The sequence below is a fragment of the Balearica regulorum genome, chromosome 2 (genome assembly GCF_011004875.1).
Source record: "Balearica regulorum gibbericeps isolate bBalReg1 chromosome 2, bBalReg1.pri, whole genome shotgun sequence".
NCBI classification, from domain to species: Eukaryota; Metazoa; Chordata; class Aves; order Gruiformes; family Gruidae; genus Balearica; species Balearica regulorum.
In genome coordinates, this window is record NC_046185.1 from 12,453,969 (window position 1) to 12,481,965 (window position 27,997).

General features: G+C 37.8%; 2 protein-coding genes across 5 annotated transcripts in view; one reads left to right on the plus strand and one right to left on the minus strand.

The window, feature by feature from the left end:
• Positions 1-182, minus strand: part of NSMCE2 (NSE2 SUMO ligase component of SMC5/6 complex) — a 138,681-nt gene extending 138,499 nt beyond the window's left edge. The window contains exon 1 of one of the 2 annotated variants that reach the window (XM_075743337.1): positions 24-182. The gene's annotated coding sequence lies outside the window, so the exon portion shown is untranslated. The remainder of the gene's footprint in view (positions 1-23) is intronic. The other variant, XM_075743336.1, reaches the window with a different exon arrangement.
• Positions 179-27,992, plus strand: WASHC5 (WASH complex subunit 5). Of its 3 annotated transcripts, none has more exons than XM_075743333.1 (29): positions 179-309; positions 1,271-1,571; positions 3,834-3,979; positions 5,084-5,168; positions 5,440-5,540; positions 6,498-6,690; positions 8,274-8,426; positions 10,902-11,015; positions 12,110-12,281; positions 13,160-13,287; positions 14,136-14,265; positions 15,356-15,468; positions 16,106-16,272; positions 16,908-16,983; positions 17,685-17,795; positions 17,908-18,048; positions 19,484-19,564; positions 20,247-20,348; positions 20,983-21,162; positions 21,875-21,999; positions 22,400-22,562; positions 23,200-23,302; positions 23,409-23,488; positions 24,510-24,613; positions 25,090-25,219; positions 25,339-25,435; positions 25,830-25,983; positions 26,250-26,337; positions 27,586-27,992. In XM_075743333.1, the coding sequence occupies exons 2-29, from the start codon at positions 1,386-1,388 to the stop codon at positions 27,640-27,642; spliced, it is 3,480 nt and encodes a 1,159-aa protein (XP_075599448.1). In that variant the 5' UTR covers positions 179-309; positions 1,271-1,385; the 3' UTR covers positions 27,643-27,992. The 3 variants fall into 3 exon arrangements, with proteins under 3 accessions (XP_075599448.1, XP_075599447.1, XP_075599449.1); XM_075743332.1 differs by having other exon boundaries at positions 199-339; XM_075743334.1 differs by lacking the exon at positions 179-309 and adding an exon at positions 370-388.
• Positions 27,993-27,997: the final 5 nt, after the last annotated feature.

Genomic DNA, 27,997 nt, shown 5'->3' on the forward strand with positions numbered 1-27,997 from the left:
CCTCACCAGCGGCTGCTGCTCACCTAGTGCCAGCCGCCGAGGCCCGAAGGGGGGGGTCCGCACACCGACCCTCTCAGCGGCAGGAGCAAGGGGGCAAGCTGGGCCCGAGGGAGGCGGTTCGGGCGGGGGGGCGGAAGCGCCTCATCAGCCGGCGCCTCTCCTCATGACGGTGCCGTCATGTGACGGGAGGGCTGGGCAGCGCCGCACGGAGCGCAGCCGCCTCGTCTTTCCTTGCGTCTCACCTGCCGCCACAGCTCCCTTCAGGCGGCCGCCGTCCCTGCCCGCAAGGCGCATCAGCGGCGGGGGAGGGTGAGCGCCGCCGAGCGAGGGTGGCACCGGGTGAGGGGAGGGCGGCGGGAGCGGGGGAGGCCGCCGCTGCCGCTGCGAGGTGGTTGGCGGTTGGTCTCGCGCCGCGGCGGTAGCCCCGAGGCGGAGTTCAAACCGTGAGGGACAGCGCGGGAGGGAGGCGGGACCGACCCACCGGGCCGGTGACCGGCCTCGGCGGAGAGGGGCGGGATGTGGTGTAAAGCCCGGTCCGGTGTCGGTGGGGTCTGGGCCGTGCGGGGGAGCTTGCAGCGGCAGTAGTAACGCCCTGCGCCTCGGCTAGCGGGAAGACCGGGCTCCTGGTTCGCTTTTTGGGACAAAAGAGGCACTGACATCTGAAGTTTAATTTCAGTGGTTTGGAAGGTTATTGGTGAAAAGTAAAGTCAACTCATAACTTCCCATAAGTGTTTCTAAACATAAAAGCTTATTTTTAGCAGTGGTGCACTCTGTGTCTTGCAGGGAACATGTCAATAAATAAAACTGACCAGGAAATGCAACCACAGCATGGAAACTGGCCCTTCAGCCATAAATAAAGGAACTCGGCTGTATTCCTTTCCGTTCGCTATAGAAGTTTTCCTTGTTGCTAAAGCCTATGATAATCCCTTTGTTTGTATTTTTAAAGTTACTATTATAAACACATCTTATAGCATAGTTTTGCTTTCCTTGCAGCCATCTGCTTGCGTGGGCTCGATTTCTTCAGTATTTGTGATCGTTTTATTCTTCAGTAGTTCTCTTCAAGTTTTCTGGTACTAAAGGTCATGCTTGACCGAGTCAAACAGTATGTGTGCTGAAGGCGAATTCAGTGCATTTGTTTTCATTTTACAAAGCTGTGAATAATTGAGATTTCATAAAGATTTGATAGTATGCTTAAAAATCCACATAATCCGTTCATAAACTATCAGAAATATGAACATGAACTGCTCTGTGTGTGGTTTTGTTTTTACAGGTTATTAATGGAGCAGCTAGTTTTGTCATCAGACTCTCTTCTTCAAATAACCTAAAGACTAACAATCAGAATCTGACTGCAGGGCTTCTGTGGCTCTGTCACGTCCAGCTCCACAATGGTTGATTTTCTAGCTGAAAACAATCTCTGTGGTCAAGCAATTCTTCGAATTGTGTCCTGTGGAAATGCCATCATTGCAGAACTTCTGAGACTTTCCGAATTTATTCCTGGTGTTTTCAGGCTAAAGGACAAGGCTGATCAACAGAAGTATGGGGATATCATATTTGATTTCAGTTATTTTAAGGTAAATCCTTTTATTGTTAAACTTCTCCCTAAAGCATCACTGTCCCAGTAGAGCATCAGGGTGCTTCAGGTTATGAAACAGCCGTTCTTGACTATTGTGTTTATTACTAGCATTCCTCAGAACTGACTATCGTGACTTCCTACTTACTTATTTTTTACCAGAAATTCACCAACCTGAGATAGCAATTGGGATACGCTTGCATGCTAACGTTCCACTTCTGGGCTGTCTTGTATTTTATATATGGAGGCTGATCATACTCAGCCTTATCTTACTCATTTCGGTGAGCAGAAACAGTCTAGGGAAGGTTCTGTGCTTAGGCCCGTAGGCAGAACATAAGTATAACCCATACCTGCACGGGAGTATCAGGGCAAGGAGGAGGCAGCAATTTTAAGTGCATCCATACGAGAGCATTCCAGCTACACATTTCAAAATGTTTGATGAGTCATCTGGCCTGTGAACTTTAGTGGATACTGATTATATAAGACTTGAGTATTGGATTCTGGTTTTTTATTTTCATTATTATTATTATTTCCTGCAGAAACTTTCAATTTTGCTTTCACCAGCAGGTTCTGAGCCTGTGCAGTTGGTTGTTTTCCTTTGGAGCAGTACTGTGGGCAGTATGCCCATCTTCCTCTGTTTATCTGTAGCTTATTCTTTGCAGCCGTGAAAACTGCTTTCTGCTTTCCTGTTTGACAGTGCTGTGATTGTTCATTCACTGGACTTGTCACATGTGCTGAATAAACAAATAAATCAAAGAGCAGTGTCCATGAAAAGCCCTTGTTTCCCTTGCAAAAATTAAGCTTCTTGCATTACCTATTTCCCTCTATCATTCTCCAGCATGATTAAGAGGGAAGTACAGAGACTATCTAATCTGATTTCTTCTGGATTGTACAATACAAGAAGTGTTAATAGTAAAGCAAGGTGGGTCAGGGTTTGGTTTAGGTTTTATTAGTAATAGTTGTAATTTTCAGGCACTGTGAGCCTTGGATGCTGAAAACCCTCAGCACCAATGATTTTCCAGATACCGTTAGATCTAAGTGCTTTTTAGAAGTCTTTTTACACAAATTACTTGAAAATTTAAAAGCGGATAGGTATAATTGGTGAGAAATACAATTATCCTTGAAATTGTAAGATTTTCGAATGTTAAGGAGGCCCAACGGTGCTGCTGCTTTTCAGAGTAATCACCCCAAAAATCCATAAAAGACATAAAGCAGACATTAGTGAATTTACAGATATTTTCCCTGCAAATGTGCCATTTCTGTATTCATGATGCTTAGAATTACCTGATGAGAAGAGATTTGAGATTTTGAAAATTCAGGCTGCTTACTTTGTGCATTTGAACTTCATAGGCACGTTGGGGTCTGCTTTTTATCCTTTGTTTCATGTAGGTATTTTGCACAAAATGGTAAACAGAAGAACATTTTAAAACCATGCTAAAATTGTCAGCTGGGCATTAGGATTGATATTACATTTTAACTCTGTTTTAAGCTACTTTTATGGAGTTTATGTTGACTAAATCCTTTAAGCCATGATCTCATGCTGTCATAAGTGGTCTGTGGAATGATGTTAACAGTATTTTCAATTAAATGTTAATAATATTTTCAATTAAACAGTAACAGTATTTTCATTTACATGGTGATGGTAAGACCAAATGGAGGTTATGAGAAATGTTGGCAGTAGTAAATTGTTAGAAAAGTCAGGCTCTTCATCCCAACCCTTTTTCCTCCCACAGTTGTTGATGACATAGTTTCTGCATTAATTTGGGGAACTAGCACTGAGCTAGATCCAGAGTCTGTAAAAAAAAAAAAAAAAACACCAACCCCGGTCTAATACTTTCAAGCAGTTAAACTGTATGAGAAGGTACTAAGCTTTGTGAGGCCTCAATGTTAGGATTTCTATCTGAGAACTCAATCAGATCAAATGTGTAAAGGAAAAAAATTCCAGCAGGGAGATAGTTAGCACTAGAAAAAGCACATAGTGAGGCTTTACACAAAGCATTAACTAGTCTTTTCCATTGGTTACGTAGGATAAGTCCTATTTAAAGTCATTGCAGATTGTAACAACGTGTAAAAATCTTCTTTATAGAATCAGTGTTCAATCATACAGTAGTTTGCAAAACTACAGATCCTTGCTTTTGGAAGAAATGTTAATTCTGTTGTTGGGCACACAGTGGTGGTTGTACATGTTCTGTGTCCTACTGATGAGAAGTCAAACAGAGGTCAAAGTCAAATACTGTCTCTAAAGATGAATTTCTTTTCTTAGGGGCCTGAGACATGTGAAGGCAAACTGGAAGCCAAACCCGAGTTACTGGATTTAGATGAAGAATTTCGTGAAAATAACATTGAAATTTTGACGAGATTTTATCTAGCTTTTCAGAGTGTACATAAATACATTGTAGATTTAAACAGGTATGGTATCTTAAATACATGAGGATTTTCTTAACGGCTAGATTATGGCTTAGTCTTTATAATGAGAAGCTTTTTCCTTAGAGACCCAATATGCTCACTATTGAGGCATATTCCTGTGTACCTGGAAACCTGGATTGCTGGAGTGAACACTAACTTTTACTCCTACCATTGCTTACTAGCTTAATATATGACTTGAAAACATTTAACCTCTCTACCTCATTTCCTCAGTTGTAAGCTAGAACTAGTTTCTTTTCTTTGTCTTGGAGGTTGACTTGAAGATTTTTTAATAAAAGGAGTAATAATTTAATAAAGTAAGTTTTTGTGATCTTGCAAAACAGAATATCAGATAGTTAGGTTTTTTCTTTGACTTCCATTGGCATTATTTTCCTGAACTTAATTTTTCAGTGGAGTTGCCGTATTCTCAAGTTTGCTACTTTTACTTGCAAAAGACAATATGAAAGGTTCATGAAATACACTTAAGAAAAAGTTCCAGAGAATCTTAAGCCTAAGAATTGGTTTTTGTTATTGATCTTATATAAAAAGATTAATCAAAAGATTAAATTTTTAACATGACTTGTATTAATAAATGGTGGTACTGGAAAATCCTTTAACAGGAAGCAATCTTCTCGAGATGAACATACTTTATTTCTAGCTCTACCTTCAAAATTGCAATTGAGATAAATTTATGGTATTTCCAAGAGATTTTTTTGAGATAACTTAAAAATATGACAGTTTTACTAAATTTTCGAGTGGAAGAGGAGCATTTCCTTCTCAGTACTATGCTCTCAGGCTGTTATCCATCTGTAGATAGGAGGATTAAGAGGATGTTAGCTGTAAGCTACAGAGTATCCTCCAGTGTCTTTCACATACGCCATCAGGATATGGAAGGAGGCTTTTGCCAAGTGGTTGGCTCTAGCTAGGAGTTCCAGCGTCTCATTTCATAGAAGATCATCTCTTCTTCTTTGTCTGAAAAACTTCATGCTACTTGTACTAGGGAAATGTTCTGACCTGTTGACTTTCAGAGAAAATTGGCCAATTGAGTTCTGAAGGCATATGATTAGAGCGCAAAAGAGTCAATGACCAACTCTTTGTTATGATTCCTAGATATTTAGATGACCTCAATGAAGGAATTTACATTCAGCAAACATTAGAAACAGTCCTCCTTAATGAAGATGGAAAACAACTTCTAGTAAGTATTGAACAGTTTTGCAATAGTAGAAAATGAACGAACTAGTTCAGTGCCAAACTAGACAAAGATTTAAGTTTACTAAATGCATGGAAATGCTATGACTCGCTTTAAGGAGAACAAAGACCAAAAATCTACAGCCTGCCATTCTTCTTATTGTATTGACTACATAGTTGACCTTGGGTTAGTTTGCCAGTACGTGTTTGTCTTTAAATGCTACTACAAAATTGTGTTTATGTGATTTACTTCCTTTGTTCTTACTTTTTCCAAACAGTGTGAAGCGCTCTATTTATATGGAGTCATGCTATTGGTCATTGACCAGAAGATTGAGGGAGAAGTCAGAGAAAGAATGTTGGTTTCCTACTACAGATACAGGTAATGTACATCGGTATGCAGAAGCGCTCAAGGCTGAAAGGATGTAACATGCAGCATATTCAGTTAACTAGGTTATTGAATTAAGTTAAATGGATATATTGGCACCTTTTTGACTGACTGACTATATAGAGATAGACTGGTAATTCAGCAGAGTTCTCTGAATACCAGTAGAACTCCTTGCATTAGCAGTGTTTGCAGATTTAGCTGCAAAACTGGAGCAACAGATTTTTCACGCTGTCACAATAGAAATTTGAAGTCCACTGACAAAAGTCCACTGACAAATAAACTTTCAGCTAAAGCTTTAACGCTGCAAGTGGCAGCTATGAAAGTATCATAGGTTCCCAAATGTGTGAACAAATTGTGGTGAAAAGTCCTGAGTATCTAGATGACAAATGTATTGCAAGTCAGACTTCTTGTAGTTACAGTGCGTGGTTAGTCAAATCAATAATGAGTGTCCAGGGTAGGTTGACAGCATCGTGTGACAGTTAGGGGCTCAAAGGGTATCAGTGCAAATCCTCACACACATGAAAAAGGGGGTATCCCGTTCCTACGCTTCTTTGACTATGTTTATGCCTCTCAGTAGAATGAGAGAGGAGTTTTTAACTCTGGAATGCAGAAGTGAATGAAAAAGGGGAAATCAGAAATGGGGAGGAAAAAAGAAAAAGAAAAAAACAACAACCCAGAACAAAACTCCTCCTCTGAATATAAAGCTACTTGTTTCTGTTCCTGAATACAGTTCATTTTTCTGTTTGTGCTTTGTGTGCTTATCTGGGATTCCAGTATGGACATTTATCAGTGTCCTCCTATAATATGGTGACCATTATATTCATGGAGTAAACAACCAAAAATCTCCCAGACCTTAGTATCTGATCATTTTCTTGGAGGAGAGGCATGGTTGTTACAAGGGGAGGGAGAAGACAAAATGCTCAATTTTTGTTCCTTTCTTTTGTAAAACAGTGCAGCACGATCCTCTGCTGATTCCAATTTAGATGATATCTGTAAATTGCTTCGAAGCACTGGGTACTCGAGCCAGCCTGGAGCTAAAAGACCTCCAAACTACCCCGAGAGTTACTTCAGCAGGGTACCCATAAGTGAAACATTCATTAGCATGGTTATTGGCCGCTTGCGGTCAGATGACATTTATAACCAGGTAAGTTACTGTGAGATAAAAGACCAATCTAAAACTAAATATAAAATGATTTCTCAGGTTAGTTACTCAACCATGAAGCCCAGAAAAAAAGTAAATCACAGAATCATGGAGGTTGGAAAGGATCTTTTGTGAGCACCTCGTCCAAGCCCCTGGCTCAAGGAGGGTCAGCTAGAGCAGATTGCCCAGGACTGCATCCGACTGGGTTTTGAGTATCTCCAGAGGTGCAGACTGCATAACCTTTCTGGGCAACCTGCTCCAATGTTTGGCCAATCTCACAGTAAAAACACCCCTTTTTATTTAATGTCTTTTAATCATAAATAATTCGCCACTCTTAATAACTCTTAATTCCTTCAGAGATTCCCATTCTTTTAATTACTGCAAAGAGATTCATCATCCCTTAGTAGATAATGTGTTTAAAAAGGAACACTAATATTGCAGTTCTTAACTATGACAATTGTATTAGTAAAAGAAAAATTGAAGCAAAGTATGAGTAATGGCTACTGTATTTACAGTCTCTTCTAATTGACTCCTTTGAGAGATCTTTAACAAAGCATTTGCTTTTGAGCAGGTTTCAGTCTTTAGCATGGACAAGCAGTCTTATTTCTGTAATTATTGGCACACTTTAAGTGAATCCTGGAAAACTGAAGCAGTTGTTAGATGCCAAAAAACCAGCATTTGAAGATTAACATATGATTGTAAGAAATAAACAAAGGCTTAAGTCTTTAGGCAGGAGTAATAATTTAAAAGTAGGGACCTTATCAAAAACAAGTTCGCACTATGGACAGACATATTAAGCTTCAAAGGGGAAAAAATGCCTTACAGTACCTATGTACTTTTTCCAAACATAGTGCAAAAAGTAGAGTAGAAATCTTCAGCTCAACCCAAACTGAATACAGCCTTTTTTATTGATGGCTGTGGCAGAAGCCTCCTGATTTTTTGTACTAGTCTGAACACAACCTGATAAAATAGCCAAATGAAATTAAAGAAAAATAGAATGTTACTAAATAAAAGCAGAGAACTGTTTTCCTAATGACAAATCATTATGTCTTGTTGATATGATTTTATTGCCAACTTTTTTGTTAGCACAAAGGTCTTTTAATATATTATCCTATGCATTTTTAAAATGAAAATTCAGTTGATAATTTGAATCTTTTTGATCTTGCTGCTACATGGAATTGGTGAATAATTAAATTATCTGCATCTCAATTGCCTCTTACTTCTGTTAAATTAATACTTGTTTCTATCTGAGATGAACTAAACATATCCAGTTGTTATGAAATACTTATTTCTAACTCTGCTCCTTTCAACTCATCTTAAGCTCTTTGGTTCATCCTTCCTTTGACTCATTTACAGCATATTAATATCTTACTATATCCTGTTAAATTTAGTAGGCATCTACACAGTCAACTTTTATATTCTCTAAAAGATACCTGGTAAATATGCTGCATGTGTAAGCATGTCCAGCTTACCCCCATATCCTCTGTGCCTCCTAGTATCTATATACTGTACTCTTTAATGTGCCCCGTGTTTGCAAATGGTTTATGTTGCTTTATATGATGTTCTGTTTTTTTCCCTTTTCCTAGGTTTCTGCATATCCGTTACCAGAACACCGCAGCACTGCCCTGGCTACTCAGGCTGCTATGCTCTATGTGATACTGTATTTTGACCCTTCTATTCTTCACACTCAACAAGCAAAAATGAGAGAGATAGTGGATAAATACTTTCCAGATAATTGGGTAAAAAAAATAAATCTATTTTAAAACTGTTCCCTGGATTTAATGTTAGAGGAACAATTTACCTTCTTTTTACAGCATGCATTATGAAAAATAATAATGTCCTAAAACTAAAATAGACTCTTCTCTGGGGAGATTTTACTTTGTTCAGAATGAAGGAGTATGAATCAAACCTTCTAGATAAGTGTGGAAAGCTATCCTTTGAAAGTATCAATTATTGTCTAAAATGCTTAAATCAACCACTTGAATACCATCATGGTGAAGTGAATCATAGAAAAATGTAGGCTGGAAGGTAACATAGGCATCTTCTAGTCCAGCCTTTTCCTCAAAGCAGGACTAGCTTCAGAGTTAAATAAGGTTGCTTGGGCCTTGTCCAGTTGTTTTGAAAATGTCTCAAATGAAGATCTACAGCCTCTGTGGGCACCTGTGGCTGTGCTTAATGACTCTCAGTTGTAGCTTGTGACTGTTGCCTCTTGTCTTTTCACTGTGTACCTCTGAGATGAGTCTGGCTCTGTCTTGTTCATAACTTCCCTTTAGGTAGTGGAAGATTGCAGTCAGATCTCTTCATCTTCTTTCCTCCAGCTTTAGCAAACCCAGCTCCTGTAGCCTCTGCTTACATAGTGGGTCCCATAAGTGTCTTAGTGGCCTTCTACTTGATTCATTCCAGTGTGTCCGTGTCTCTCCATACTGAGGAGCCCAAATCTGGACACATTAATCACTTGCCTCAGTCTGGTGGCTACAGTGTGGCTGACATAGCCTAGTGTATGGTTAACCTTTGTTGTCATAAGGCTCTATGTCTGATTCATATTCAGTTTGTCCACCAGGACGCTTAGGTCCTTTTCTGCAGAATTTTTACGTAGGCAGTCAGTTCCCAGATTGTGCTGTTGTAAGGGTTTGGTTTTTGTCCTAAGTGCAGGACTTTGTATTTGTTGTTATTAAACTTCACGTGGTTTCTGCTGGTGAATTCAACCAGTTTGTCAAGTCTGTTCTGAATGGCAGTCTTGCTCTCCAACAATTCCCCTCCACACTGATGTTATTTGAAAACTTGTTTAAGGATTCATTCTATGTCATTGTCCAAATAACTTAGAAGCAAAAACCTGTCACTCTGTGCAATTCTATAGACCTTTTCAGATGCAGTGATAAAAATGGAATTACTGTGTGTCTCAGTATTGAGATTTAGGATTTCCATCCAGAAGCCTTTGTCTGCGAAAAATGCTACTGAAATAGGCTGGCAGGTAACAATAGAGTCCCCAGGTAGTCAATATCGAAGGGAATCAGACTTCACAAAGAAGCTATAAATTGATTTGTGTCTCTCTGTTGGTTTCAGATTGTAGTCTTCTGTACCACTAGTGGAACAGTGAACAAAGGAGGGCAGAAACTGTAATGGCTGGCTATTTTACTAGACATTAAAACCCATCAGTTTCTGAAAAACTGCAAGCTTCTTTTAGAAATGATAACATGACATTGTGAATTTTTGATTATGCCAGCATTTTTACTCACTTGACTTCGTAGTACAAACTTATTTTAAGACAGTATATCTTCTTGTGATCACGTATGGACGAGTTAGCTGTATTGTACAGAATACTTGATTCTTAGGCCAGTTTCAAATCATGGTTAGCCATTGAAGTGTAGCTTTTGAAGGAACTGTCAGCTGCAGGAAGTAATGAGCTTCACTTCAACAATGAGAGGGATCCTCCTATCAGCAGACCAGTGTGCCATTCGCCTTTACTAGCTTCCTTTTGACACTGTCAGGAGACCTCAAAGGCTGAGTGTCCCCTTTGATATGATCACTCCTGGATGGAGGAATATTGGAGCAATAGTGTGACAAAGCTCATAATGGCACAGCTCTATTTATCCTTAATCTGTCAATAACCCAAGACTTCCATTTTTAATCAAGTATCTTACAAACACTTGTAATTCACTACAATTCTGTATTTTTAATCACACTTAAACTAGGGCTAGGGATCTGAAATCAGTTCCTCTGTGCTCCTCAAAAAACCACAGTGTGGAATCATAGTTTTCTTCTGTTTGTGTTCACCATGGAAGACGGTTGCATTTCAGTTTTGTCCTTTGGGCATCCTTAGAGTAGGATTCAGATTTGGTTTTTTTCCTCTATCATAGTAATTTCCCCAGTTGTTTTTGTCGGTGTCCTGCATAGCATCATGGAAATGAAAAAGAAATCGTAAGTTCATGGAGGGGAAATGTAGAGGTCAAGGATTATTCATAATGACTGAAACAACTGTCAGCTTGTTTTCAGAACTAAGCCTTTGATTAACTGCGTGCCTTTCATTTCAAAGTCTTCTTACTCCTTGATTTCCAAAGATGGTGGAGTAAGGAGCACAGCTACCAAAAAAGTTTCGTTATCTCATATTCATACCCACAACATACTGCTTTCTGCTCATACTGCTAAATGAAAAGTATGTCATCTTCTTCATAAAAATATAAATACAACTTCTTGTTTTCTGTTTCCAATTTTAGGTTATTAGCATTTACATGGGAATCACTGTAAATCTAGCAGAAGCATGGGAACCCTACAAAGCTGCTAAAACTGCCCTCAACTACACACTGGACCTTTCAAACGTCAAAGAGCAGGTACATAAGCCAGAGTTCAGTATTTTTAGCAAGATTCAAGCTGTGTGGGCATGTCAAGTATATTCTATGACAACAATAATGTATGGATCTTTTTCTTTTGAATACAATTCTTTGAATTGTATTCAAGTACAATACTTTGAGTACATAACTGTGTTGAAAATCTGGTCTTCACAGCATTGCTTGTTTCAGTTCCTCTTGCAGTGTTTGTTTCCCCTAAAAGTTTCAGGGTTGTGACTCAACTGAACAGTTGCTAGCACTCATCACCATGTTGTTCAGTATTGGGATGTCTTAACTTGACTGCAGTGTTTGGTCTTTCATAGATAACAGTTTTAGAAGTTAGACATTTATGCTGACAGTGTGGCACTGAGTTTTAAATGGAGCCTCCCAAATTATTTAAACAATAGACTGGAAAAAGCATTTGATTTAAAAGAATGATACTGTAACATTGCGTGATGCAATACAGTTAGTTCTTTTTATGGGAAATAATTTTTTCCGTACCTAAAAAACAGTGAGTGATATAGGTTGGTTTGTGTGCAGCAGGATAGTAATTTGGGCATTTTGCTGGATTGATGATAGCTAAATACCTCCTTAGAATCTGACCTCAGTGCTCAGGGAAGGACACACAGAAGCGTCTAATTAGGACAACTATACTATATATTGTCTAGTAAACTTAGGGAATATGAGCAGACATTTTTCCTTAGTCTTTAGGGAAGAAGTTCGCTAAGTAGAACTGACATTTAATTCATAACAAGTATTTCCATTCTGAAATAGATTTTTGTTGTTGTTCTGTCTCGTTAGGCGATAAAATATTAGTACCGTTTTTTAGGAATGGTTTCTAGAGAGTACATAAGCAAATATAAGATGTTTACAAGTCTGCGTTTTTGAAACATTGTGCTTCCTGTGCAGGCTCTTTGCTTTAAAATTTAGCTTGCATCCTTGTCATGAACTTGCAGTTTATGATACTGCCCGCTAGTAATGACAGTAAGTTTGATCTGTGTGCCCTTGGAAGTTCTTGGGAAGCCACAGTCACATTGTACACAACGTATTCCATTTGATACAAGGATTATATTAATGCAAGCTTTGTCTGTTCTAAGGCGAGTAGATATGCTGCAGTCACTGAGCGAGTGCACACTCAGGTGCAGCAGTTTCTCAAAGAGGGCTGTCTAAGGGAAGAGCTGGTACTGGACAATATTCCCAAGCTGCTGAATTGCCTGCGAGACTGTAATGTAGCAATCCGCTGGCTGATGCTTCACACTGCAGACACAGGTAAGACTTCGTGCTAGACTTTTATGACAGAGCTGTCAATCCTGCTGTACTGGTGCTTCATGTTACGTCCCCAGGGAGGTTCAGTGTGTGCTGCCATTGAAGTCAGCAGAGTTTCATCTCCTGTTTTCAATAGATTGTTGAGCTGTTCTTTTGCTAACAGTCTCCTAAAGTCTTCGGCTGAAACAGCACACGTGCATTTCCTTAATTCTTGTGAGCTAGACGCAGATAGAAAAAGTAGTATGAGAAGTCATGATCCTGTGGAATAACACTCTGCAGAAGAAGAATTTTATCTTTTTCTGCCTTATCACTTAAAGCAGCATTGTGGGAGTTTTACCTAACACCAAAAGGAAAGCAGTAGCCAACTTTTTAATATCTTAGTAATTCATAGTTTAAAACCAAGGGGGTTATTCTGTTGAACAGAAATTCAACTGAAACTGTTGAATAATGTCTCTGACATAAGTTTGGGTCTATAAACTCACCTATTTAGACAGTCTCTTGGTTGAATGTTGTGCTGTCTTTGGGGCTTCTTGGTATGTGAGAGGGCTTCTGTTGCACCTCCATGTGTTTTCTGTAATGGTTTCAGAAATGTTGATCTCTGGGTTTGTCAGACAGGTGTACTAAATTCACGTGTAGTTTGCAGAAGCCAGCAGAAGTGTTTTAAGAAGGCTGAAGCACCGCAGAAACCTTAATTATTCCCTATTCTAAGGAAGGGTTGTACAAGTGTGGTGAGACCCATGTAAACGGAGAACAAGTGGGGACTTACGTATCAGAGCAAAATGTTTTTGCTTTGAAGGTATTAAAAAAGAGTCTGTTTACAAAGATTGAAAAGCTTAGCCAAATTCTGTAACAGTGGTGAAATGTTGTCTGTCCATTTTCAGCTTGTGATCCAAATAACAAACGTCTCCGCCAGATAAAGGATCAAATTCTCACAGACTCAAAGTACAATCCCAGGATCCTTTTCCAGCTTCTTCTGGATACAGCTCAATTTGAATTCATTTTGAAAGAGGTAACGTACTGCTGCTTTCTTCAACATGTTCCCCTGAATGGCAGAACAGAGCTGAAGACTTGGATAGTAGTAGTACATTTACCGCACAGTCCACTTACATAAAAAATGATTATTTTGATTTGTTAATTGTGAGGTTTCTATAGAAGATTACAAACTACTATTGCTTGGAAGTGACTTTTGTAGTCTTCTGAATAATTGGCAGTTTTCATTCTTACCCAACGTGTTTATATTTACTGAAAATTTTGCATGAACATCCTGATAACAGGCATAATAAAATCTGTTGAATAAGCTGCTTAAGGTTTTATCCCACCATACTTCTCTATTTCAGGCTTTCTTTCAGAGACAAAAACCTGTGTATGTTGAGGATAAGCTGCTAAGAAAATTCTTACACCTATGTATGAAGTTCTGCCATTTCTAAAAGATTCCCCATTAATGTTCTGGTACTAACCTGGTAGAATATATAAGAGTATGCTTAACTTCACCTACATGCTTTTTTGAATCAGGTTTCTCTGCATAGGATGAGATGACTATGCAAAGTATAAGTCAGTATTAGACCAGAGTCTTCTAGGATCTCTTAAGCTAAAAAAGTTACCGGATATTTTTATAAAGTGACTAAAAATCAACATCTGCATCACAGTTTTTTAAAATTCATTTAATTTCTATCACTGTATGTCCATCACACTGGCTGTTCTTAATGCTTTTAATTTTGTATTTAATATTCTGACAAGGTCTTGAAGTTATATAGTAATCACTGTAAGTCGGTTCCAGCTGTTTTCAGTATTTTATTTCATCTATTGTAGTATGCCTTCTTGCCAGTTTTGTAAACCAAATTCTTCATTTTTCAATAGATGTTCAAGCAGATGCTGTCAGAAAAACAAACAAAATGGGAGACCTATAAAAAAGAGGGATCTGAAAGGATGACTGAGCTTGCTGACGTCTTCTCAGGGGTTAAACCTCTTACTAGAGTGGAGAAAAATGGTAATTATTAAAAACTTGGGGAAAAAAAGTAATTTTGGTTTTTATTTCTAAGCGGATATTAAAAGAAAATACATGAGACTAATACTGATAATAAGAAAAATGTTCATGTCCGTCTTACATACTGTCTTGTTTAGGTTTTCTGCATATATTCCCATATGTAAGCCATATTTAGATACCTAATATTTAGATGGCCGTATTTTGAAAAATATTTTTATCACCGCATTTACATATGCGAAGTCACACTATGAAATGCCAGTTCACTTTTCTATGAATAACAGAGTTCACATTACTGTGTTTTAGCTACAAAGAAGTGCGAAGGTCATGCCCATTAAATATGGGATGGTTTAACCTCTCCTCTCATTCTTTCCCTGGTTGCAACCTGTATTTCTGTTGTATTGGCATTTTTTTCAAACCTTCTTTTACTTCTCTTCTGCACTGATATCTTTCTGATTCTCCAAGTTCTCCAAGGACTTAAAAGCATTGAATCTGTATTTCTTTCTAAATTTCTTGCTCTGTTTTTTGAAACATCATCTTTTTTTTTTTCTTGAACTGATGTAAGAATAAGAATTGTAAATTACTGTCTTATTTGATTAGGAACACTGCATAAAGGGTCAATGTAAATTGTGATCAATCCAAAGCAACAGAACTTAGAATACAGGCAATTTTCTCACTTGCTTCCACTTAAAAGCACGGTTACTGTACTGAAATATTTCCCTTTCTATTTTTGATGTCAACAAACTTGTAGCTAAAGCATAGAAATTGCAATGCTGAGGCAATTAACATTGTAAAACTATTCGTAAAACATAAATTTATGATTTATGCTTTATCATCTTTGTATAGATTTTATAATGCCCATTTGTGTTGGTTTTTTTTAAATGTTGTATGTGAAACTTACCTGAGCATTTGCTCCTTTACAAGTCTACATGTTGAATGACTAGAAACGTAGGATATTATTTAAAAAGCCTTCATCTTATTCTTACACAGCATTGGATTTTTGTTTGTTTGTTTATTTTGACCCGCAAGTTCCTTGTGTCTCTGTTGCTTATCATACATGCCAAGATTTGATTGAATTTTTCTTCTTCTTACATAGAAAATCTTCAGGCTTGGTTCAGAGAAATCTCCAAGCAAATCATGTCTCTAAACTATGATGATTCCACTGCAGCAGGCAGAAAAACTGTGCAGCTCATACAGGCACTGGAGGAGGTATGGCAAAGAAATTTTGAGATAAATTACCTTGTCCTTTTAAAAAATAGCATTTGATACGCATGTACTGATTTCCGATAGATGAGTTACAAAACAGATCTGCATTTTAACGATTGTTTAAGTCTGTAGATCTTTGCAGTTTTATGTATACAATCAGTAGGGCTTGCTTATAGGCCTCGTGATTGTAAAGTAAGGAATACAGCATGCAAAATCGTGCCACCTGCAGCTGAGGATTAGTAGGGATTTTTGAAAAAATTAATTCAATATTAAACATTATTTGGCAACTTTACTCATTTTATTAGGGATTCTGAATATAAATTTATTTGAAGCTAGAGAGGGTAATTTGAAAGGCAAAATAAAAATATCCATATTTGTTATGGGTACATATCTTCTACTTCCAGGGTATAAAAGACTACTGAGTATGGTGTTTCACAGTACACCTCCTCAAGTAACTGTGTGAAATTTATTATTTAATGCACTCTAAAGTAGACCAGGATTTGTTAAGTGTCTTACTGTAATATCATCCCAAAGAAATGTGTCAGTTTACTAATTCTATGTGTATTGCTGTCCTTAAAGATGAACAGAGAAAAAGAGGTAGGTGGTTTTATGGCATTTGTTTGTTTGTTTTTAAATATAGGTCCAGGAGTTTCACCAACTGGAAACTAACCTGCAGGTTTGCCAGTTTCTGGCTGACACCCGCAAATTTCTCCATCAGATGATCCGAACTATCAACATTAAAGAAGAGGTCTTGATCACCATGCAGATAGTTGGTGATCTTTCTTATGCTTGGCAATTAATTGACAGGTATCTTAGCAGGAGCTTTATCTTCTAAGTCAGTCATCATTTGCAAAACTTGGGGGAAATAACAGGCATGAATATTATTAATACTATAATCTTTCCAATTCAAAAACAGTCTTGAAGCCTTGTTCTGTGAGAAGTTGTATTTAACTCTCCTCAACTTGAAGAAGAATTAACAACCATCCTTGTCATGTTGTTAGCTGCATGTTAAGTGATACTGTAACTTTTTACTGCCTATCCTGTTGTAACTATAACAATATTGTTAAGGTTCTATCTCCAGCCTTTCATCTAGTTAAGTGTTCTACAAAATACTGGAGTTCCTGTTTCAACCAAAAAACAAACAAGGAACAACAAATGTTAGAGAACTCCTTCTCCATGGTGTGTTTTTGCTGAGCTGCTACTTCATTTCCTTGGCTGTTAATGGTCTCTGATGCCCTCTTCTTTTGCCCCACCTACCCCTGCATCTTACTGTTTTTTTCAGCCAATATCTCTTGAGACCAAAATCCTCCTTTAGCGAATTTCTTTAGTGATGTACTGTGCCATTTCTAGTTTACACTGGTGCTGGTGACATATGATTTAAGAGCTGAAAATAAGAATTTGAGGGGAAGAAGCTGATTTGTTTTGTTTGTTTCCTACCCCAGCTTTACATCTATTATGCAGGAAAGCATAAGAGTCAGTCCATCTATGGTAACTAAACTCAGAGCCACCTTCCTAAAGGTAAGTATGAACACCAGTGAATGTACTTGAACACTGCAGGTCAACCAAAGCATTTCTTAAATAACCCTTAAGGCTGTGAACTCACAAAAGAGTGAAAACTTCCTTTTACCAATATTTTCTATGTCCAGATTTTTTAGACTGTATTAAATTAACTCTATGTTAGTTTTAAGAAAACAAAAACAAGTTATGCATGGTTTTTTACGCAACCAACCATACTGCTGCTGTTAGGCACACAAGTCTCATCATCCAGCCCCTACTCGTTGCAGTTACTTGCTGGAGACATTGGTGCACAGATGTGGTCCTCTGCATATGTATCAGAGGAGGCTGAAGGAATGACAAAAGTTATGTTGGCTATGTCCTTTGTCTGTCACGATGAAGATCTGTCATCAGATGAAGCTATTGTCTGTAGAAATAAGAATGGGAAATAGTGGGGGGGGGGTGTAAAATTACGATGAGAAAAATATCTCACTGTTAAGATTTCAAAAATGAACAAGGGGAATGTAGCATTATAAATTGTTGGACTTTTTTGACTTTTAGCAATTTTTTTTTTTCTTTTGGCAAACCTGATGTTCTAACACTGTTCTTCAGGAAGGATCTAGTGCTTTGAGTTGTGGGTTAAGAGCCTAAGCAAGAGAGTTCAAGCATGGAAATTATATTAGAAAAACAGATATGTGAAGTTAAAATGTTAACTTTATTTCTAGCTTGCTTCTGCTCTTGACTTGCCACTTCTCCGCATCAATCAAGCAAACAGTCCCGATCTTCTCAGTGTATCACAGTATTATTCTGGTGAATTGGTTTCCTATGTTAGAAAGGTAGGCATTTGAAGAAATTGTCTTGTTCTCTAATTACTTTTCCTTAACTGAAGACTTATTACTTTTAATGAGAATATACTGACTGTGTTTGTTTCTTCTCTCATTTGTAAAGGTTCTACAGATAATTCCAGAAAGCATGTTTACATCTCTTCTCAAAATTATAAAGCTTCAGACTCATGATATTATTGAAGTGCCTACTCGCCTTGATAAGGACAAGCTACGAGATTATGCTCAGCTTGGACCACGATACGAGGTGCAGTTAAAATAGGGAATTCTGAAAAAGCATATCTTATAGGTGGCCAACTTCAGCCTAAGTTTAAATAGGTACAGCTGCACAGAGTTATACTTTAACAGTGAACTTAGATTTGGTGACTGAGTAAGAATTGAATACTGTTATCATGAGTATACCTTAGGTTTCCGCAGGATAGATGAGTAACTTTCTCTCTTCTGTTTGTAAAAGTTTAAACTTTTGATCTTGTAGAAAAGGAGAGGAAAACTAAATATATTTATAAATGAGGGTAAAGATTTTTTGATTATTTAGGGGGAGGAACCCTAAAAACCTGAGTCTGAAATGAAGCCCTCCACATTCGAAATGCTTGTTCTGGGAGAAGGTCAAAGAATAATCCAGCAGGGTTAAGCTTTTTGCTGCCCTAAAAGGTGAAGAATGGGTGGAGGCACATTGATTTGATCGGAGAAAGCTGCAATTGCTCATTGGCTTTTTGTCTGTGGGTTTTTTTCTGCACTGTTATCAGTCTGGAAGAGTAACCAAACATTAAAATTATTGGGGTTTATTTTTAATAGAGGAAGATGAGGAGCAAAAACCTGAGTAGACCATTAACTCTTTTCCTCAAAGAATCTATCTTTTCGCGCTCCAATTATCAGTTAAGGTGCCAGCTTTTTCCAGCAGTTTTTGCCAAAGTGCTCGCTTATTAGCTGTTTTATGCAAACAAGCTGTGGTCTCTGATTAAGCTCATGTTCAGACCTGAACACTAGATTTAGACTCCCCCATTAAACTGTAAAGTCAATTTATTTTGTGCAGGGGTAGGAATGGAGGAGGAGACAGTATTCAGTATTATTTTATTTTGAGAAAAATGTTTATTTAGTTTGGGAAACTGTTCATCTCACGTAGAACCGTTTTGCTTCCGATTTCTGTGGAATTGTCAGTCTGAACTGTGTTTTCTCTATATTGTAAATGTCTTAAAGGCAAAGACTGGCTTGTCTGAACTCTGAGCATAAGGATGCTCGACTAATAATTTAGAACTAAGAGAACGTGCTACTAGATTAAATCAGTGGAACTACTGAAGTGGACTCATTGCTGGCAGCAGGCTTTATTAGGGAACAGCTACTTCAAGCTGTGTCCCTAGCCTGCTGAAAGTACAAACTTAGAGTTTGTCCATGATGTTTGGTACACACATGATATAGCCAGCTAGGTCTTTCCTCCCATAATGTCTGTAACACCTCTGAGAGGTACCTGTTCGTTCCTTACAGGTAACACACCTATATTGATCTAATTAAAAGAAATTTTGTACTACAAGTCTAGAACAAGATTGAAATTGAAAGTATATCAGTGCAAATTACTTCAGTCTAAAATAGGAAGCTACCACTGGGAAAGATGTTTATCTTTTTAGAGTAATTATTTGAATGTATTGAATCACTTCAATAAATTGTGTTTTCTCTTTCTGTTAAAGGTTGCTAAGCTAACCCATGCAATTTCAATCTTCACTGAAGGCATCCTCATGATGAAAACTACTTTAGTTGGAATCATCAAGGTAATGTTCCATTATTCCAGGAGGAAAAAGTAATTTGGTGGCAATTAGCACTTCAGCACAGGTATTTCAGCACATTAAGCAAGACCTTGAGGAAAAATAAAAAGACAAGAAAAATAAGTTTGCATACAAATTTTCAAATGGTGATGCCTAACTTGGCATCCAGATAAGAACTGTATTATTTAAGCTTGTTAAATACCCAGAGTTCTCATTTGTACATAGTTCATCAACCTTAATTGAATTTTTTTTTATTTTTTTAATTTCTACTGGAAAATTGACTGCAAGCTTTTCTAAAGAGCTGTTTCTTCCCTTGGCAAAGACTGCTCTTCCTACATTAAGATACCTCTTTCAGGACTTCAGGAGCAAGCATTCTTGAAGAAATACGCACTTCTGAATGCATTCTGGCTTTTTATAATTGTGCAACATTCTCAATGGATCATTAACAATGGTTGAATATGGGATCTACAAACCTTTATGATTCAACTTAAATTATTCCTTTATATCTGGTGGAAGTATTTAAATATTTATTCTTTGGACAAGCACTGGTGGGAAAGTGCATCTGTTAGCACTGCTTTTCTGTTACAGAAAAAAATACATACAAAATACATTGTACATACAAAATCCTTTTTTTTTTTTTTTTAATATCTTTCTGACTTTAAGAAAAAAAAATGTTTCTTCTCCTTAGGTGGACCCAAAACAGTTACTAGAGGATGGAATAAGGAAGGAGCTAGTAAAGCGGGTAGCTCTAGCTCTTCACAGGGGACTCATCTTTAATCCTAGAGCCAAGGTGTGTAACAGCTTGATTTTATTTTATTTTATTATGTACCTTGGGTTTGCTGGGACCTCATTATTGGAACATCTACTAGAGAATAATTCGTACTTTTCTGTACAGATTTCCTTTTTCTAAAAAAAAAGGTACACTTTTTGAACTTCTTAAAGGTTGTTTGGAATGCCTTGTTTGATGTTAAAATGAGTTTATAAACTGCTAAGAGTACATAGAATTCAAAAACTTATTTTTATTTTATTGCCAAGTGTCCTGTCAGTTCTGAGTTCACAGTTCTGTCTTTGTCTGTGACAACTGATGACAACATATGACATGTATAAGCCAGGTAAATGTAGAAAGGCAATGGTAGAATAAGGAGTGTGACTCCTTGTTTTGATCCTGTCCAGATTCTTGAGTCTCCCAGATCAATCAATAGTACCACTGGAGCCTAAAATAAACATTAAAAGCAGGAGGAAAAAATATTTAGTAAGAAGAATTACTTCAGATATCAAACAACCTTTGATAAATTTCTCAATGTTTTTCAGTTCTGCCTGGAGCATAGTGAAAGGCATTTAGAGGCCTTACACATTTTCTTTGTATTCCACCTGTTCCCATTGTTGGAATTTTTTGGGTTTGTTTGTTTTTGTTTTATCCATAGCCAAGCGAACTAATGCCCAAACTGAAAGAAATGGCTGCCACAATGGATGGGTTCCATCGATCGTTTGAATATATCCAGGATTATGTCAACATATATGGTTTAAAAATTTGGCAAGAGGAAGTGTCTCGTATTATTAACTACAACGTGGAACAGGAGTGCAATAACTTCTTAAGAACAAAGGTGCTTGTCAAAACCAAGAATGAGTAAAAAGTTGATAAATGTGGTTATATTTGGATGTTAAAGCTTGTGCCTTATGGACCATATGCACCCCATTGTGCACAGTCCATACTGTTATGACTTCAACTAAATGTGCTAACTACTGTGTAAAACATCTGCCCCCAGGTTTTTCTGAATGATTTCAGCATCCCCCGTTGCATTAGTTGTACATAAGAAGAGCCAAGTACCCCAAACAGAATGTTTTAATATCTCTTGCCAGTGAACAATATACTTCCTCTCTTTCTCAAAGAAAACAGAAAGTAACTTCTGAATCACAGCAGTCCTCTCTGTATCTATTGTTAGCCATGAGAACACAGGCTTAGAAAGATTGCAGTAGTTACCAGCTTTTTTGTGATATTTCACAAGTGGTGGAGTGAATAGATCTTAAATTTAGCTAACAAAATGGTGGCTAGTCTTCCTGCAGAAAAGAGTGGATGGAATTTTCACCAGGAGTCTAGGTAGTTCTCTCAATCTCCACCCTTATGTTCTGCTTGCTCTTTGTCATAAGACTCATTCTTCTCTTTGCTTTATTCTGTCTTTATAGTCTTCTGCTGTGTGTAACTTACAATATTGTTTTACGGTGTAGTACTCTGAAATTAAACAAAAGGAATAAAATTTCTAAGCCAATTAAAAACGTTTACTGGTAATGCCAATAACTCTAAAAATTGTTTTTCAGATTCAAGACTGGCAAAGCATATACCAGTCTACTCATATTCCTATACCAAAATTCACGCCTGTGGATGAATCTGTAACATTTATTGGTCGGCTTTGTAGAGAAATCCTGAGGATCACAGACCCAAAGTAAGTACTGCGTGTTACAAGCTTGTATTATGGTGCCATACATTGGATTGCTCCAGTTCCACCATATACAAACAAAATACACAACAAATAGTTTTTCCTTAGCTGTGATATCTTTCTCTAAAACCAAATTTATCCAATCCATCCTGTACATTTTAAATATTAGTCTAGAAAAGTTGTGATTTTAGTCTAGGAAGGAAAACAGCGTGCTACACAAACGGAGGAGGGAGAAACCAGGGAAGGGTGACAGAACCCTTGCAGAGAGAGGAGTAACTAAACCTCACCTGAGAAACTTAGAGACTCCTTCTAATCTTGACCTGAATAAGATAGCTTATTACTCAGATTATCACAGGAACTGTCTGCAGCTTATTCTGAAGTAGTTGTTTGTTTATTTTTTCCTCAGAATCACATGTTACATTGACCAAATGAACACCTGGTATGATACCAAAACTCATCAGGAAGTAACCAATAGTCGTCTCTTCTCAGAAATCCAAGATACTTTAGGTACCTTTGGTCTCAATGGTTTAGACAGGCTGCTGTGTTTCATGATTGTAAAGGAGCTGCAGGTAATTTCTCAAGGTCACGATGCTTTTATTGTTTCATATTTCAGTTACAGATATAATTATGGAAGTTGGTACTCCTGAAGAAATGGTGCTTTGTAACAGAAGGTTATGCATTACACTGAACAGTGGTTTGCAAGGAATGCCTTTTGAAGGTGTACGCTCAAAAGTTGATCTCAGGTTAACTTCTATTTTTCTGTCTAGATATCAACAAAGAATTAGATTGTTGGTGATATCAACAAAGATTAGATTAGTCTGGTATGATATAAATAAGGTGTCAGTTCTATGGAATGACTGGTTCCTCGTACCTCTCTCTGAAACCAAGGTGTTTTGTTTTTGAGAAGAATTCAGCCCTAGCCTGGTTAAAGATTTTAAGGAAAATAAGTGTTGATGAAGACAGTTCTTCCTCAAAAATTGAATTAATAGTTGTCTACAATGGATATTATGTATCGATGGGGGGTTCTGCTAATTGTCATAACACTGCTTAGCATAACTCAGAAAAACACAAAGTCTAACTACAGAGTTCCCCAACTCTTCATCTGTGGAAATATTCTTTCCCTGCTGTTAGAAAATGTTACTTTTGTAGCACCAAGATAAAGCATAAAGTATATGTGTAAGGATTTTACTTCTTTCTTTTATTTAGAATTTCCTGAGTATGTTTCAGAAAAATATATTGCGTGACAGGACAGTACAGGATACCTTAAAAGCACTTATGAATGCTGTCAGTCCTCTCAAAGGAATTATAGGTAAGTGCTTACTGGTTAAGACAGGAAAAAGCCATTGTCTTTGTACACTTGCATTTATTTCTCTTCTTATTCTCTTTTTAATGCCTCACCCTTCTTCTTTTCTCAGCAAATTCAAACAAGGTTTATTCCACAGCAATTGCAAAAACTCAGAAGATCTGGACAGCATATTTAGACTCCATAATGAAGGTAGGTTTACATGACTTAGTGATATGAAGAATTCACTCTAGGCTCTTCGGTTAAATACTTTAATCTGCATATTTTACAATGTTGTATTATGTCAACCTGGAATCCTGTAACATCACAAGCGAAGCAGGCCTGGATTTATGAGAGCTCCTGAGTTTCATTTCTATGGACAGCTCACACTCCACAAAGTGCTCGGCACTCAGATTCATGTGTAATAGTTTGCCAAAAATGGAGTCCGGCACTGAAGATCTGGTCTGGGAAGACCAAGTTAGCGCTCAGCATCTGGAGCTCTGCAACTCCCCACAGTGCCTTGTGAACATAATGTATCTAAGGATAAAGTTCGGAGCGGCAGCATTTCCTGAACTGGCCTTGTTCACGCAGAAGGCAGTCTACTGTGCCAAAAATTTAAACAAGCTATCGCGTTAACGTGACTGTTTATCTTGTCTTTGTAATGAAGTTTTGCGACTCATGTTTTTCAGTGTTGTGAATGGTTTTTATGTTACTGAAGAGAAGAGGAAAGGTCAGGGAAGGGAGGGGAAGGTTGACTGCAACAAGCCTTTCAGTTGGTTTTTATCCCTAAGGTCTAGGGAGAGGTGGGGAAAAGAGTACAAACATTTTCACTTACCAATGAAAGACAAGCAAGTAACTGTGGTTTTATACCTGTTAACTTTTTAGTGCCCTTTTTACGCTGCCTGTATTTGCTGCTGTGAACTGTGTGTAAATCCTGAGCACTGTGACTACTCCTCTCCTCTGACTGCGCTGCGCAGCAGGGGTCTGTCAGTTCTGACTGCAGGCAGTCTGTATCAGGGCTCTGCTATCAACACGAGGAAGTAGCTCCATCCTCTCTGTATGTCCCTGCTTTGGGCAGCCCTACTAAGGCTGTTAGGTGTAATGAGGACTTGGTGTAATCTATTTAACTCTAAATTGTTACTCATTAAGTTTTTCCTTAGTTTGACTTTACCATTCCTTTGTTGACCTTCCATATAACATCCTACCCACTTTTTTTGTTTGTTTGTTTCAACAGGTTGGTCAAATGCAGATTTTACGACAACAGATTACCAATGAATTAAATTATTCCTGCAGGTTTGACTCCAAGCATTTGGCTGCTGCTTTGGAAAATCTCAATAAGTAAGAAGCAAAATGTGCTGAAGAGCTGCATGTATGAGTGTGACATAATTAGTATCAGCTCAACAATCCTTAAAATCGAAACTATGGCAAAATATGGAGTCTGATTGTGTTCACGGCTTTGTTGATAAGCATTTGAATTTGAACCCAACAAAAACATTAAAAAATAAATAACTGGACAAGTAATATGTATGAACATGCTAGTGACAGCGTAGCTTCTAATTTCATTTGGTTATACCTGGATTTGAGGTCATATTTGGATGAGAAGTAAGAACAGTGAAAATGTGTGGTGCTGATTTTGAAACAAATACAATGTTTGTAAAAAGATATTTCAAAAAAGGTGGTTTACTCTTGCTTGTAACCATTTACAGGTTTTGTGACTTTAAAGTTTTAAAATTAATATGATGTGGCATTGTGCAAGGTTTATTTGGGGATAATTTAAATAAGTATTTAATATAATCGATTTATTTTCCTTTTAGAGCAATACTGGCCGACATTGAAGCACATTATCAGAACCCATCGCTACCTTATCCTAAAGAAGACAACACTCTTTTGTATGAAATCACAGCTTATCTGGAAGCAGCTGGCATTCACAATCCATTAAATAAGGTCAGGCTTACATTCCAGTGCTTGGTACAGTTTGCTTTTTCTATATTATTGATTATTAACTGAGAAAAAAATTAATATGTGGAAGAACTGTGTTCCTCTTTTTTTTTTTTCTCCCTCAGATCTACATAACAACAAAACGTCTGCCGTATTTTCCCACTGTCAACTTCCTATTTCTCATTTCCCAGTTTCCGAAACTTCAGTACAACAGAAATTTAGGTATTGTATAAGTTGTTGTTTGTCTACATCTGTTGAAAACCAATGTGAAATTATAGAGAATATAGTAGAATTGTCTGCATAGAAAATACTCGGTTTCTAACTTCAGTCCATCATGTCCAGGCAGGTTTGTTATAATATTGAAGCCAAATACGATGGAGTAGGAAACAGAATCCAAACTTCTGATTTTCTCTTTCCATCCTGTGCCTTAGTTAATACCATTAAGCCATTTGCTATAGAAGAAATTCAGTTGTTACATTTTAATTTTAATGTGTGGGCAAGCAGAAAGGGAGGCACAGCAAAAAACCTCATGACAGTTTATTATATGTTTGCCTCTGCTATAAAGAAAATGTTCTGGTTTATAAATGTGTTGGTTTGGGGGTGTTTTTCCGTGCAGGAGTGGTGTGCAAGCGGCCAGCTGATCAAATTGACTGGCTTCCTTTAGTTCTGGGACTCCTTACCCTGTTGAAACAGTTTCACTCAAGATACACAGAACAATTTCTGTCTCTGATCGGTCAGTTTATTCGTTCAACGATGGAACAGTGCACAAGGTATCCATGTTTTACTTTTTCCCTAAGTATCACCTCTGTGAAGAGGGCTTCAATGGTATTATCACTGCTTTTTCAGTATGTTTTTCTAGCAGAGTATATTTGACATAAAAATAACAGTATGTTTTACTAAATGTAAGATTAAAATACTATTTATAGTGGAATCACATGGTATCTAATGGAAACGGTGTTATTTGGAAGCTGGCATTTTCATGTAATTTTATCCAAATAACTGTAAGAGTATGATCTTCCTGGTTGTTTAATTTTAGCCAGAAGATACCAGAAATGCCTGCTGATGTAGTGGGTGCCCTCATGTTCCTGGAAGATTACATTCGCTACACGAAGTTACCAAGAAAGGTAGGAAGGAATTGCATGTTTGCTCTATGTAGCACTAAGCAGGAGTCCTGTTCAGAGGAGTTCAATCTTGGTTTATGCTGTAGTTACATACTAGCAGTTTGATCATGCTTATCTGTCTATTCTGGAATATGGCATCATCTGTAAATGAATATCCAAAATAACGGACTTGTTAAGCTTGTCCAAAAAGCAGTCGCGGCCCTTTTCAGGTGTTCTGTAAAAGACCACCAAAAGGAAATACAGATGGAAAATCTGTTACCCGATAGGAATGGGTCATAATGAATTCCTTTACCCTGTACAAACTACAAATTGTATTGCTTGCATACTTTATGTAACTATTCTGATAATAGTCATAGTATCCTTATGGAAAATTTGTTTTGTAGAAAATAGAGAGGGGATAAAAAAATACAGAAAGGATTTAAACTTTGTGTGGATTTAAGAAGAGTCTATTCTGTTTAATCTTCAGAGAGCATGTACATTGCTGGGCATCTTTGGGAAGGGAAGAAATAAAACAAGAAGTTCCAAGATGTTGCAGAATTAAGTACTAACAAACTTAGCAGTATTCTAAATGCAGGGCAAAAAGCTGTTTAGTAAGTCTCCAGTCCTTGATTTCCTTCCCTTCCAGCCAAAGCATGGTGTCCCAGGCAGCTTCTTTATTTCACGTGCAAGGGAACTTCTGAAAGTCTGAGCTTGTAGAGAGACTTTATTTTAGGGTTAAATGCAACTTAACTGCATTTGAAGATGATATAGTATTTCTATATGGTATTAAAAATAAGTCATTATCTTATTTGCTATAGGCCATACCTCAGTGATTCTTGACTAAGCCATTTCCCAGCTAATACTCATACCAAAAATAGAGAGATTCTTCCAGTTTCTCTCTCCTTTCCAGCCCACACTGCAATGTAGTAGAAATTCCCTGTGTCAGCCTTGCAGCTACTGTGCCTGGCACCCGTGCGAGCCTCCGCTCCGCCTGGTGCCGCCTGGGTGTCAGCGCTCCTCCAGCCCTACGCAGCACCGGTGGTCCGGGCAGTTCCTCACAGCCCGCCGCCTGCCTTAGCGCCTGACGTGGTGCTCTTCCTCGCCTTGTGCACCCGCCAAGAACGTGTCCAGGAGCACATCCTACAGCCAGGGCGGTTCAGGTCAATAGCGGTGTGTGCTTGATGCGTAGGTTAGTTATGCTCGTTAATGGATGAGTGGAGCATGCACATGAAACAGGAAGAAAATCCCTCACTGCCTTCCTGTTTACTTTAGGTTGTTGAAGCACATGTACCTAGCTTCATCTTTGATGAATTCCGAACTGTTCTATGAATATGGAGAAGGACCAAGTTTTTCCCCCAAACCCAAAAAGGGGAGTCAGGGACAGAGGATGAGACAACTCCAGCTTTTCAGAACTGTATCCTTTTTGTGCTTTAAGGCAGTAGCTACAACTGTCTCTCTGAAATGTAACCATCAGCACGATATAATTAACACTTGTTTAAATCTTGGCATGATAACGCAGTTTGTATCTCATCCAAACTGTACATTTTGTACTGCACATTATAAATGCTGTAGGTAATTGTTTATGTATAAATCATTTAGGTTTTTGTTCTGAATTTTGACTTTTGTATCACAAATAAACAATGAAATTGGAAATAAAGGTGCTGGATAGTTTGCCAGGACTGAT